Source organism: Plecotus auritus (genome assembly GCF_963455305.1).
Source record: "Plecotus auritus genome assembly, chromosome: 8".
Classification (NCBI taxonomy): domain Eukaryota; kingdom Metazoa; phylum Chordata; class Mammalia; order Chiroptera; family Vespertilionidae; genus Plecotus; species Plecotus auritus.
Genome location: NC_137782.1, coordinates 55256081 through 55269088, shown reverse-complemented (window position 1 = coordinate 55269088; position 13008 = coordinate 55256081). Strand labels below are relative to the sequence as shown.

Sequence of the window (13008 nt, the reverse complement as noted above, 5' to 3'; positions counted from 1 at the left end):
ATTTTGCCTTTCAACTTTATGCACATTTTAGAAAAAGCCAGTTCTCAGAGGGCCTCGGAACTGCTGGAGCACCCTGTGCCGGAGGCACATGAGGTTTTGTGTCTCTTTGATTTTTTTTTTTTTTAACTGTTTAAGCCCAAGTGGCATCTGAAGAGCGAAACGGGGGAGAAATGCCAGGCTGTTTGATTCCGCATAGGTGGTCCAGCAGCACAGAACACGCACACGGGACAACAGCCAGAACCGGGTGTGACAAGCTCCTCCCCTCTGTAGCCGGGTGAACACATGCCCTCCTGTATATATATTTAGAAAACACTTTATAATTAGAATTGTTACTTCTTTGGACATTCTTTTGATTAAGAACCTATTGCCACGCTTAGCTACTATGAGGCTTATCAGAAGCAGGGCCGGGGAGGTGCTGGTACAATAAGGTCACATGAAATGTTAGCATAAGCCAGCCATCCCCGCATCCAGAACTAGATCTCGCCAGAGCTCGATGCCCACTGGCAAGAAATCAGCATGCCGCTGCCATTCTCATTAGTGATAAAGCTGCTGTTGACAACATAGGCTCTTTTTAATGAGCCATTCATTTATTGTTATCACCTGCCCATCACAGAGCTCCGCTGTTGAGCCCTTTAGGAAATGGAGACACGTATGTACTGTATATGACCACCCTGCAGGCATCAGATACAAAATCCCCAGGTGGACGCCCCCCCCCCCACCCCACCCCCTCCGCCTCCGCAGGCCATCCTGGCCAGGAGCCTGGGTGGAGCAGGCATTGTGTTTATAGACTCCAGACACTGCAGACTTACCAGACCAGTGGGAAAAGCAATAGAAAGTGGACGTGAGCTCAAACAATGGCGTTGAGTGTGGGCATTCCTGAGACCCCAGCAGATCACCTCTGGGGTAAGAGAGCTCACCACACACTCATCATTAATTGGTTGCAAGGGAAACAGCAATTCATCTCAGAACAGAAGGTCAGGGTTCAGGTGGCCAGACAGATGGCCACACAAACCTACAAAGGCCATCCTGGGAAGCCATGGCTGGGCCACATCCCACTGCCGGTGGCCTTCTGTGTCTGGTCCTCCGAATGTTTTTAAACAGATAAAATCAGATTACGACAAACAATAAGGGCATTTAGGAAAAAATCTAAGCATCTGTGAAAGGAGGGAGGGACAGCTCCATCCAAGAGAGGCGCCATGAGCTGACTGCAAATCACAGGATCAGCATCGAACTCCTCCCCTTCAACTGTCTCTCGGGAAAAATGCACACCAGTTAGAGGGGGAGAGTTACAGGATGGCTTTGACTCTTCATTCTGTACCCTTCTATAATTTTCTAAGTTGTAATCACTTGTGTCAATATTATTTTTATAGCTGCAAATTATTACTAAGGAAAATACCATGGTCTGTTGAGAGGGCTCTGGTCAAATATCCTATATAATAAAAGCCTAATATGCTAAGTGCCCGGTCATCTGGTCTGCCATTCAACCAATCAAAATGTAATATGCTAATGATATGCTAAGGCCACTCAACCGCTCGCTATGACGTGCAATGACCTCCAGGGGGCAGTCGACTGGTCGACTAGTCACTATGACATGCACTGACCACCAGGGGGCAGATGCTCCAACCGGTAGGTTAGCTTGCTGCTGGGGTCTGGCCAATCAGGATTGAGTGAGACAGGCCAGACACACCTTGGAGCCTTCCTGTGGTCCCTTCCTGGCTGGCCAACCTCCCATGTCACTCCCTGGTCCTGATCGAGCACCAGTGGTGTCCCTTGGCCTGGCCTGTGCCCTCTCACAATCTGGGACCCCTCGGGGGATGTCAGAGAGCCAGTTTTGGCTCCATGGCGGAACGACTGGTTGCTATGACACACACTGACCACCAGGGGGCAGATGCTCAACACAGGAACTGTCCCCTGGTGGTCAATGGCTCCCACAGGGGGAGTGCTGCTCAGGCAGAAGCCGGGCTCATGGCTGGCGAGCGCAGTGGTGGTGGTGGGAGCCTCTACTGCCTCCGTGGGGAGTGGGCCTAAGCCAGCAGTCAGACATCCCCTGAGGGCTCCCGGACTCGAGAGGGCGCAGGCCAGGCTGAGGGACCCCCCTCCCCGAGTGTACGAATTTTGTGCACCAGGCCTCTAGTATATGAATAAAATGCATATTATATATGTGCCATCTCTCTCTCTCTCTCTCTCTCTCTCTCTCTCTCTCTCTCTATATATATATATATATATATATATATATATATATATATATATATATGATATTCTCTTGGAAAGAAGACAATGCTCTGCGTTTGGTGGGATCAGGAAGATGTGGTGCATTATGAGCTTCTAAAACCAGATGAAACCGTTAATACTGATTGCTACCGACAACAAATAATCAATTTGAACCACGCTTTGATGGTAAAACCACCAGAATGGGCCAGAAGACATGGCAAAGTAATTTTGCTTCATGATGATGCACCATCATACACTTCAAAACCAGTTAAAGACACGTTAAAAGATCTTGCCTGGGAAGTATTAACCCACCTGCACTTTCTAAGCAGCACTTCAAAATGTATGAAGAAGTGGAAAATTGGGTCTCTGAATGGTTTGCCTCAAAACAAGAAAAGTTCTATTGGGACGCTATCCACAAATTACCTGAAAGATGGGGATTATGTGTAGCTAGCGATGGACATTACTTTGAATAAAGCACTTCTGATGTTTCTCTTGAAATTATCCTGTTTCCTTTGATTACAAAATCCGCTATTATTAACCGGTACACCTAGTATGTGTATCTATAGGGTGGGGCAACAGTAGGTTTGCAGTTGTGAATACACGAAACACAGTTTATTCTTATGTTATTATTTATTAATTATTGTATTATTTTCCATTTGAACAACTACATATATATATACTAATTCTAATCAAAATGTGCCCTGCACCTTTTCGCTAGTGTGGAACTTTCTAGAATTCCACTGCTACATACAGCTGTAAGACCGTTGGTATGGGGAAAGCCGGCTGCAGGCTGCCACGTAGAAAAAATGAGCATTTTGTAATTCATAGCCGGGGGAAATCACTTCAAAAGAAAGGCTGGAGGTGGCAGATTTCCTGAGCATGTGAGATGTGCCTAGCTAAAGTGTTTCCTCCTTCGAATCCCTTTTCAAAACAACAAAACAAAAAATCCCATGTATGTTCCACTGTATCAAAACCCCATGCCTGCGGAGAAAAGTGTTTCAGAGCAGAAGCCAGGAGTCTTCTGCGAAGCCACGTCCCCGGAGAGAGGCTGGCTCTCTCACAGGGAGGGTGTCACAGATCAGAGTCCCGAAATAGCTGGGTGCTTCCTCCAGCAGCCCCTCATCTGAAGCTAGGTCTGGCCCCGCCCCGCCGCTTCTCAGGCCCCTCCTCCCCGTGGTCTCTAAGTGTGGTCCATGGCCAGCATGGGGCATGCTGGAAACACAGCATCTCAGGCCTCCCCCAGCCCTACCAGACCAGAACCTGCACTGTCCCAAGGTCACGGTGATTCGAAGGCACTTCCAACCTGAGAAGCATCGATCTCGCTGCTCAGAGGAGGCCTCGCCATTCTTCCCAAAACGGATAAGATCAGGGAGTCATTGAAACCATCTTAAAAAACAGCCAGCTATCTGCAAAGGCTACATACTCTGGGATTCCAGCTATAGGACAGTCTGGCTTCAGGGGGCGGGATGAATAGGAGGAGGCTAGGGAATGATTTTTAGGGCAGTGAAACCAGTCTGCATGATATTGTTATAGTCGGTACATGTCATTGTACGTGTGTCAAAACGCAGAGAGCGTGCAGCACAGCGACCCCTAATGTAAACTATGGACTGTGATTCATCAAAAAACACAGATGCAAATGCTCTGTGCTCCAGTAAACTTCTTAGCAAATTACTAAGTTACTAATCCTGGGGGAATGTGGAATTGGGCGCTAATTCTATAGATCGAGTTTCTGCGCTCATATATGCATCTCACACTTTTTTTAAAATATGAATTTAATGAAACAGAACAATATAACTGGATGTGTGAATAATGCTGGGAAATGGCCTCCTGTTTCAAAAAGCCACCTCCAGCCAGAACAGCATATGCGACACCAGTGTGACAACTTGGCCTGATAAAGGCATTCACGCTTTCTGTTTAAATAGCAGCTGGGAGTGTCTAGAAATCTCGAGGTCAGGAATGGGAGTGGGGAGGATTTGGGCTGTGGACAGACCCCTGCTCAGCACCGAGTCCCGGACAATACAACCACAGGCAAATACACAAATTGACATGAACTCGAGGTTGGTAAAAATGCTACAGGTATATACAAAGGTGGACCATCCTTAATAGATTCAGTTTCCGTAAGTCTGGTCACAAACCCGGCTCCAAACTCATGTAAAGAACACAGCAGGTGCCGGCTTCAGAAGCAGCTGGGAGCAAGGGTGGTCATGGCCCCTCTGCAGGCGCTGTGCTGTCTCCTGGGAGCTTCCAGGTGTCCACCCAGGCGCCCAGGCACGGCTTTAGTTCCGACGCGATGCTAGGTCTTCTTGTCTGCTGGGGTCCCGGACGCCGTCTTCTTCGCTGTTGTGGAGTTCGACTGACTTTTGCCCTTCGTGGCGCTTGGCTTCTTCTGTTTCTGGTTGTTGTTCTGAAGCGATTTCAGCCCCAGCATTTTACAATACTTGTTACACTGGTGCAGCGCTTTGAACTGATCGATGAAGGTCATGGAACAATTGCCTTTAAATCCTTTGTACCTGTGAGTTTGGGTGGGAGGAAACATAATTTTTGAAAACTGACACTTCACCAGTTTTAAAAGAATCTTTAAAGGAGAAACTAATGGTGCATGGAAACATATTTATTCCTACTTTAGGCGAGAATGGCCAAATGGTTGACACAACTATTGATAGAGAAGTCAAGTCCTGTGGAATTAAGTAAAGGCAAAGGGCCGTTGGTCAAGGCCTGTGATAAATGCAAGTAGTCTTCTTAAGCTCAAGTGCATTTCGGTGGGGCCCTCCTGACCCTCTCCACGCCAACTTGGCTCTCCAGTCCCTTCCCTGCACGCACAGACTGCTCTCTCCCCGGCACTACTTCATGCCCCAAATACCTGTCCAGGGAAGGCTTTTCAATGAAGGCCCAGGGAACAAATGCATGGATACCAGCCCCAGCCTCAGAGCTACCACCCTTTGGCCCAGGGGTCTCCAGCCCACATTTCTCAACTTCTTTTTCTTGGTCTAATTTTGGACTCTCAACCTGGCATCGCATGCAATATTGGACTTCCCTCCCCTCCCTACCTCAGGTGTGTGTTTGTCAGTATCTACAGAATTAAAAGTCTTTCTCCTTTCTCAGGTTGGTCCCCATCTCAGCCTGGCTTCTCTTTTGGCCTCTGCCCTCTCAAACTCACCACCATTGTCATAGGAAGAAAACAGGGCAGCATCCTTTGTGTTTCTAGATCAAGTAACCCAGAGTTTCCTTACACCAAGCTCTGGTGTAACACTGAGTGGGATATACACGTTCCTGCCTGTGGCCCACCTGTCACCCTCAGGATTGGAGGAGACCACAGGTGTGAAGTATCGTGACAACTCTCCAGCATGATCCCCACTGAGGACACTCGCTATTTTGTTCTTGTTGGATGGACATAACGGGTTGAATAATGTTCCCTCCAAAAGGCACGTCCTTCCCAGAACCTCAGAATGTGGCTTTATTTGGAAATTAGAGGCCCAGTGCACAAAAATCGTGTCCTGGTAGGGTCCCTAGCAGCTGCTGGCTGCTGGCCAGGGCCTCTCTCCCTTCCCCTGGTGGCCCCACGCCCTAGTTGAACTCCTGGAAGAACTCCCAGTCAAGGGGACAATTTGCATACTATGCTTTTATTATATAGGATAGTGTCATTGCAGGTGTAATTAAGATGAGGTCATACTGGAATAGAGTGGGTCCTTAATCCCACACTACTGATGGCTATGTAAGAAGAGGAGGAGAGAGAGAGACACACGGGCAGAAGGCCTTGTGATGAAGGAGGCAGCGATTGGAGAGATGCATCCACAAGCCAAGGACACCCGGGAGTGGCGGCAACGTCCAGAAGCCAGGAGAAGGCGTGGAGCACAGTCTCCCTCACAACCTCCCTGCTCACACCTGGCCGACGCCTCGATTCTGGACTTCTGACCTCCAGAACAGTCAGGTGATACATTTCTGTTGTTTTAAGCCCCCAGCTTGTGGGCATTTGCTATGGCAGCCCCAAGAATCTAATGCAATGGAACAAACAACCTTGCACTTGAGAACTTTTTCTCACATTTCCATTTTTTTAGAAACGCTAGCTCTGTGGGATTTTACTAACTGGATCTCTTTGTCCTTAACCTCAACTCAGCATAATTTTCTAGCCCCTCACCTGATGTTAATCTACATGTCCTCCCTCCAGAAGTGGAACAATAAATCTATTCCTCTGAGCATCACCCAATGCAATCTTTTCTTAAATAGCTGTTCTGTTGGATGGGGGAGGGCTCTTGTTAAAGGCGGGTTTGCATTGGGCAGGTTTGGGGCAGGGTCTGAGCTTCTGCGTGTCTAACGAGGTCTGATGCCACTTGGAGCAGAAGGAAGCAGACTGCAGTGTGAATGACCTCAGACCATCCCCATCTGATCTGGAGACATCTTTATACTGAAATTGGGGCAGAGGTATGTCTTTTCTTCTTGAAATGTGTGCTATGCAACATCGTAAAATCGCACTGCGACGTTCACTTTGGGGGGAGCTAGGAAGCGATTTCCACAGTCCCCTTCCCCCTGCCCACACTCGACACAGATTTCTTCAATACAGGCACACCTCGCTTTACTGCGCTTCACAGATGGTTTTTTTGTTTTGTTTTGTTTTGTTTTGTTTTTTGCAAATTAAGGCAAGACCTTCCACCAGCAGAAAGGTGGTGACTGGCCAGATGGCGGTGGTCTGGCCCCGGGCCCACAGCACCTCCGAGGTAAGCCCGGACTCCCCATGGGCTGAAACTGTGCGAGGCCGATTTCTTGCTCGAAAACCACCCCTCTTTCTTTCCTCTCGTCTTGATAATGGATGAGCCTCTCAGACTCAGACAAAAATTGCCAGTTGACAGTGTGGCTGGCTTCTCTCTTGGCTTATCACAGTGCAATTCATTTTCTAAACACACCTGGAGGGGGCAGGGTGGGGGGACAGAGCAAAGCTGCGGGAACTTCCAGCTCTGCTTGTGCTCAAGAAATCACAGTTCTTGTCTGGCTTCATAAAGGGCTCGTTTAAAGAAAACTAGGTGATGCCAGGAAAACCTACAGAGAATCCCAACATTTGCATAACCCTTTGAAGATGCAAGACAGAAGCTATCGATCACCCACGTTTTCATTGGATATCCTTTCTAAATAAATTTTTAATTTATAGGGAATGGCTACAAGGACATGGAATTGAAGTAAACCCCTCGTGCGGTGTGTGTGTGTGCGTGTGCATGCGTGTGCATGCATGTGAGGTGCGTGTAAGATAAAGCCTGGGCTTGACTGAACGTGGAAGTTTATTTTAATCTTTCCTCCTTTGCATGGCTTGCAGGACTAGAGCTTGGCCACATTGATGCCAGTAGAGCCTGCTTTCTCGTTTTCTCGAGGCCATTGTCCTCAGCACGCGTCTGCCTTGATGTTTGGTCTTTATGACCTCATGTTGGCCCCTCCGTGGGGACAAGCCATTTGTGATCCGTCAGGGTTCTCCGAATTTGGTTTCCACACGTCCTTCCACCTCATCACCTCGTAGTCCTCTCTTCCAAAGGTAGACAGGCGCGATGCTGGCTGGGGCCACACTGCAGGGCGTCCTTTGTGGCTCTTCGTTCAGTGCTTACTGACTGGGAAGAAGGGTACATCTCTTTGTTTCACTTCCATCAGCAGCATGAAATGGCAGTTTGGAGGAGCCTCAAGAGGGCAAAAGTGTTGGCTCTGCTGCCCTCTGGTGGTTGAATCGCAGTCCCGCCATCTCTCCAGAAACAGCTGCTGGCTGGGGAGGGGCGTGTGCTGGCAGGACCCACTGTGACTGGCGCAGGTCGCTCCCTGCAGGAGCCGGGCTGTGCTGGTTTGGGTTTGGTTCGGTTAAAATTCCAAATCCCCAGTGACAGAATTAGGCATGTTCCCTTCTCCCCTTCAGCGAGCTTTAAATGACTGAGCAATTTCAGACCAGAAATCTGTTCAACAGTGAGTATCTTGTTGGGTCTGCCTAGAAAATGGATTCTTAGATGTCGAAACAATCCTATTTGTCAAACTTTGCAACTTGACGTGTTGTACTCAACATTGCCGAAAGATTATGGATATTGAGGTACCGACGATGCGTTTGCAGACATATTCATACTGCTGGCTCCCAGGAGAAATATGACATACTTCTGTTTAAGGATCAGGCTACCAGGTAAAGGTGCATTATAATGAATAAATCATAACAGTTCCCTATTTTAGTTTATGAGATGGTAAGTAACTGTTTACCTTCAATATAGTACCACGCCCTCTAACGTCACTAAACAAGAGAACAGGACAGGTGGCATTGATGGGGGTGTCAGCAGCCATGGTCCAGATTGAGACACAGGGGATGTTTTCTTTAAATGACCCAATGGCTCTACTTCCTGCAAAAGGTCCTGACCACTGCTGGCCAAAAGAGGGCAGGCCCTACATTTAGGAGGATGTTTTTATTTTTATTATTATTATTACTATTATTATTATTACTATTATTATCCTTAAAGTCAGATTTGCGTCCTGATTGCTTCTCCCGCCCATGCCTCATGATCTTTCTAATGCAGTTAAGAGACCGTATGTCCTGCTGCCTCCACGGAGTACCGCTTCTCAGGACTGCACCCATTCATTCCCCAGGCAACTCTCCCTTCCGGCGTGGGTGCGCAGAGCACGGGAGGGTGTTCGCTAAGAATTAAGAGAATGTGCTTCATCAATGCCAGGTCATCTGTCTTCTCTCCTGCTCTCTTCCCCCATCTCGAGTGCTTCCCTCCAGACCTCTCTCTCTGCCTGCCTATAAGCTGCCTTTGAAGCTGAACCTTTCCCAAGCCTCCTCTCGTTGTTTGAGCTCCAGTTGGGGCAGCTTTGGCTTCCCCTGGAGCGTTTCTCCAGTTGAATCTTGCCTCTGAACGTGGAGGATGTGCCCTTTTTCTCGGGCACTTGACCTCCTGCAGGGCCTGCCTGCGCCAGGCTGCCCCCTTTTCCTGCACCCCCTGCTCCTCACTTGGGAGGTAAGAAGGTTGGACGTGGTTGTAGGTTTCATCCCAGAGCAGAGGGCTTCCCAGGGGCTTCCAAGGAGGTCTCCCAGCCACCCCTTGCACTACCGTTGGAGGTTCCCTTTTATCCGTTTTTTAAACTGGGCTTCTAAGATATGTTTCTTTTGGGGGAAACTGTGACTTAAAAGGAAACGTTAAAGGAAACAATAAACAGGAAAAGTTTAGAGGAAACAATAAAGCTCTCAGACTCTTCAGAATGCCCTTCCCTCCCGCTCCTGCTCCTGCCCACTCCTTGGGAGGGAAGGCAGTAACACTTTATAGACAACATTTTGCACTGGGCTCCAGCCATCAGTTCTCCTAATGGGTCTTGGGCAGCTGTCCCAGGCCAGACAAGTCACATTATAGCTGAGAACAAAACCAAGGGATTGGATTTCTTTTTAAATTAGGAGAAAAAGGCGACCAGGGTTCCTGGAAGCTGTTAAGACGCTTTTAAAAGATGTCTTAATCATGCTCTTAAGCTCCTCTTAGTTTTTGAAACTTCTTGGGCAAGTTTCTGCTTTGTTTTGGTAGAGAGTTGTTCTAAATAATAGTATGAAGTTTAACTGCTCTGGTGTCAGACTGAGGCATGGCGGGGAAGGGAAACCGATGATGATCAAGTACGCACTGAGCGTCAGGGACAAGATGTAGATTACTGGGGGGATCCTCGAGACAGCCCCCTGGGCCCCAGTTCTGTAGATCGGTGGCTGCAAGAACTTCAAGTCACGAGCCCACATACAGGTGAAACAAGAACCCAGCATTCAGACCCGGTCGGGTTGATGCCTGGATTCGCAATGTTGTGCAGAGAACATGGCATCCGTAAAGGAAAGCTTTGCTCCGGAAATCCTTCTAGTGAAACCTCTTCACAAGTAAGTGCACCACATCACTTCCTTTCTAAATGGGGAACCTCTCCAGGACAAAGGACTAACTAGATGGGGTGCTGGGACAGCAGGCAGGCAATGGCCTGTCCCAGGCAAACCAGGGTGTCCAGCCACCCTTTCATCACATAGGCCAGACAAGTTCCTATGACACCAACAAGCAAGGCCGCCTCTCTGAGAATCAGAAGTCGGTGGCAGGACCAACATTTTAACCCAAGTCTCTCTCTAGAACCTCCCTCCCCCCACTCTATCAGACCCCCTCTTGCCATGCTGTCTTCCTGAGCCAGGGCCATGTCCAAATGCCTGGGCTCATGACATGTAGGACACCGGTCTGCACTGGGAACGCAGATAGTTCCAACACAGAATTTTATCCTGAGCAGTTTTTCAGAAGAAAAATATCCAAAACACATGGTAGTTCTAAAACCAAATCAGCTTGGCTGGCGTGGCTCAATGGTTGAGCGTCGACCTATGAACCAGGAGGTCACAGTTCAATTCCTGGTCAGGGCACATGCCCAGGTGGTGGGCTCAATCCCTAGTGTGGGGCTTGCAGGAGGCAGTCGATCAATGATTCTCATCATTGCTGGTTTGTTTCTTTGTTTGTTTAATTTAAATTCTTTATTGTTTAAAGCAGTGGTCGGCAAACTCATTAGTCAACAGAGCCAAATATCAACAGTATGATGATTGAAATTTCTTTTGAGAGCCAAATTTTTTAAACTTAAACTTCTTCTAACGCCACTTCTTCAAAATAGACTCTCCCAGGCCGTGGTATTTTGTGGAAGAGCCACATTCAAGGGGCCAAAGAGCTGCATGTGGCTCGCGAGCCGCAGTTTGCCGACCACTGGTTTAAAGTATTACATAAGTGTCCTTTTCCCCTCTCCCCCATTGATCTCTCCCTGGCCGCTCCCACCCCCCAGCACATGCCCTCAACCCCCTACTGCCTGTGTCCATTGGTTATGCTCATATGCAAGCATACAAGTCCTTTGGTTGATCTCCTATACCCACCTACCCCCCCCCCCACCACCACCTTCCCTCTTAGGTTGGATGGTCTGTTTGATGCTTTAGTGTCTCTGGCTCCATTTTTGTTCATCAGTTTATGTTGTTCATTATATTCCACAAATGAGTGAGATCATGTGATATTTATCTTTGTCTGACTGGCTTATTTCACTTAGCATAATGCTCTCCAGGTCCATCCATGCTGTTGCAAATGGTAAGAGTTCCTTCTTTTTTACAGCAGCATAGTATTCCATTGTATAGATGTACCACAGTTTTTTTAATCTACTCAACTGCTGATGGGCACTTAGGCTGTTTCCAAATCTTAACTATTATAAATTGTGCTGCTATGAACATAGGGAGGCATATATTCTTTCTGACTGGGGTTTCTGATTTCTTGGGATATATTCCTAGAAGTGGGATTACTGGGTCAAATGGGAGCTCCATTTTTAGTTTTTTGAGGAAACACCATACTGTCTTCCACAGTGGCTGCACCAGTCTGCATTCCCACCAGCAGTGCATGAGGGTTCCTTTTTCTCCATAACCTCTCCAGCACTTGTCATTTGTTGATGATAGCCATACTGACAGGTATGAGATGGTACCTCATTGTCGTTTTGATTTGCATCTTTTGGATGATTAGTGACTTTGAGCATGTTTTCATATGTTTCTTGGCCTTCTGTATGTCCTCTTTCAAAAAGTGTCTATTTAGGTCCATTGCCCATTTTTTGATTGGGTTGTTTATATTCCTTTTGTTAAGTTGTATGAGTTCCCTCTAAATTTTGGAGAGTAAACCCTTATCGGAGATAACATTGGCAAATATGTTCTCCCATGCAGTGGGCTTTCTTGTTATTTTTTTTTTATGGTTTCTTTTGCTATGCAGAAGCTTTTTATTTTGATGTAGTCCCATTTGTTTATTTTCTCCTTAGTCTCCATTGCCCTAGGAGCTGTATTGGTAAAGATATTGCTATGATATATGTCTGATATTTTGCTGCTCTATGGATTCTTCTAAGATTTTTATGGTTTCCCGTCTTACGTTCAAGTCCTTTAGCCCTTTTGAGTTTGTTTTTGTGCATGGTGTAAGTTAGTGATCTAGTTTCATTTTTTTGCATGTATCTGACCAAATTTCCCAGTACCATTTATTAAAGAGACTGTCTTAACTCCATTGTATGCTCTTGCCTCCTTTGTCAAATATTAATTGAGTATAATGTCTTGGGTTGATTTCTGGGTTCTCTGTTCTGTTCCATTGATCTATATGTCTGTTCTTGTGCCCGTACCAGGCAGTTTTGAGAACAGTGGCTTTGTAATATAGCTTGATATCTGGTATTGTGATCCCTCCAACTTTGTTCTTCTTTCCCAGGATTGCTGTGGCTATTCGGGGTCTTTTTTTATTCCTATGAATTTCTGGAGAGTTTGTTCTAAGTCTTTAAAATATACCATTGGTATTTTAATGAGGATTGCATTGAATCTATAGATTGCTTTGGGTAGTATGGACATTTTGATGATGTTGATTCTACCAATGCACAAACACAGTATATTCTTCCATTTGTTTATGTCTTCCACTATCTCTTTTTTCAACGTCCTGTATTTTTCTGAGTACAAGTCTTTTACCTCCTTAGTTAAGTTTATTCCTAGGTATCCTAATTTTTTTTTGTTGTTACAATGGGAAATGGGATTGTTTTTTTAGTTTCTCTTTCTGTGAGTTCATTATTGGTGTATAAAAAACCATACATTTCTGGGTGTTAATTTTGTATCCTGCTATATTGCTGAATTCATTTATTAAGTCTAGTAATTTTTTGATGGAGACTTTAGGGTTTTCTATGTACAATATCATGTCATCTATGAATAACGACAGTTTTATTTCTCTTTTTCCAATTTGGATGCCTTTTATTTCTTCTTCTTGTCTGATTGCTATGGCTAGCACTTCCAGTACTATGTCAAACAGG

General features: G+C 46.6%; 1 protein-coding gene and 1 long non-coding RNA gene across 2 annotated transcripts in view; one reads left to right on the top strand and one right to left on the bottom strand.

Annotated features, from left to right (window-relative positions):
* The window catches only part of LOC308257144, a 49676-nt gene that overhangs the window by 23034 nt on the left and 13634 nt on the right, over positions 1-13008 (top strand). The window lies entirely within an intron of this gene.
* ALPK2 (alpha kinase 2) overlaps positions 2864-13008 on the bottom strand; it is a 104165-nt gene continuing 94020 nt past the window's right edge. The window contains exon 13 of the mRNA XM_080686191.1: positions 2864-4721. Within this exon, the coding sequence (XP_080542317.1) occupies positions 4505-4721 (217 nt within the window). The 3' untranslated portion in view covers positions 2864-4504. The remainder of the gene's footprint in view (positions 4722-13008) is intronic.